The sequence below is a fragment of the Geospiza fortis genome, unplaced genomic scaffold, assembly GCF_000277835.1.
Source record: "Geospiza fortis unplaced genomic scaffold, GeoFor_1.0 scaffold19, whole genome shotgun sequence".
Taxonomy (NCBI): domain Eukaryota; kingdom Metazoa; phylum Chordata; class Aves; order Passeriformes; family Thraupidae; genus Geospiza; species Geospiza fortis.
In genome coordinates, this window is record NW_005054465.1 from 206,308 (window position 1) to 207,102 (window position 795).

Genomic DNA, 795 nt, shown 5'->3' on the forward strand with positions numbered 1-795 from the left:
GGATGGGAGCGGGGCTTGGCCGTGCCAGGTCGGTGCTGTTTGCTGTGCCAGCAGCTACACTCGCCTGCCCCGCCGGACATTTGCTCAGTGCTTTCACTGGCCATTATGTGTCGATAAACGCATTCCCCAACGTGTGATTTTGTTGGGAGAGTGTGAGTACCTGAAGCCGCTAAGCCGTGAGCCCATAGAACGACGCGACCCTTCCGCCGGGTGTGCCCTGATGGCATCGGGAGCGCGCTGCCCATCGCTCTGCTTGCGAAGGACACGTCCGTCAAAACCTCCATCACCTCAGCATTCAGCTGACTTGGTTCGTTTGTCTAATCAAAACACACAAGACTACTACATTTTTACCATTAAATAATAGCCAAAAAAATCACCGCAGGCAAGCTCGGTTATGATAAAGTGTACTGGCCCACCTAAACTCTTTTTCTCATTATGATACAAAGCATATTCAAATAAATACCATAAATGTTTGAAAGTGACATAAAAAAGCATATTCAATACCATAAATGTTAATAAGTGACATACAAAGCATATTCAATACCATAAATGTTTAAAAGTGGCATAAAATTTTAAAAGCAGATGTCAGCCTATTGGAATCAGTGTAGATTTACACCTTGGAAATACTATTTGAAGACCAAAGGCATTATCCAAAACAAAAATTAGTGGTGAAAGTAAGATTCATGTATTTGAGTTCCACGTATATAACTATCGAATAGACACTTCATTTTTTATCCTAAATGTCTCTATGGGCTTAACAGATGTTCTTTTTTGGACCTATAGAGAACAGAAAAA

At 41.9% G+C, this 795-nt stretch overlaps 1 protein-coding gene across 1 annotated transcript in view; it reads right to left on the reverse strand.

The window, feature by feature from the left end:
* Positions 1-291, reverse strand: part of PLOD2 (procollagen-lysine,2-oxoglutarate 5-dioxygenase 2) — a 48,995-nt gene extending 48,704 nt beyond the window's left edge. Inside the window, exon 1 of the mRNA XM_031062785.1 lies at positions 161-291. Coding sequence (XP_030918645.1) covers positions 161-284 — 124 coding nt within the window. The 5' untranslated portion in view covers positions 285-291. The remainder of the gene's footprint in view (positions 1-160) is intronic.
* Between the last annotated feature and the right edge of the window lie 504 nt (positions 292-795).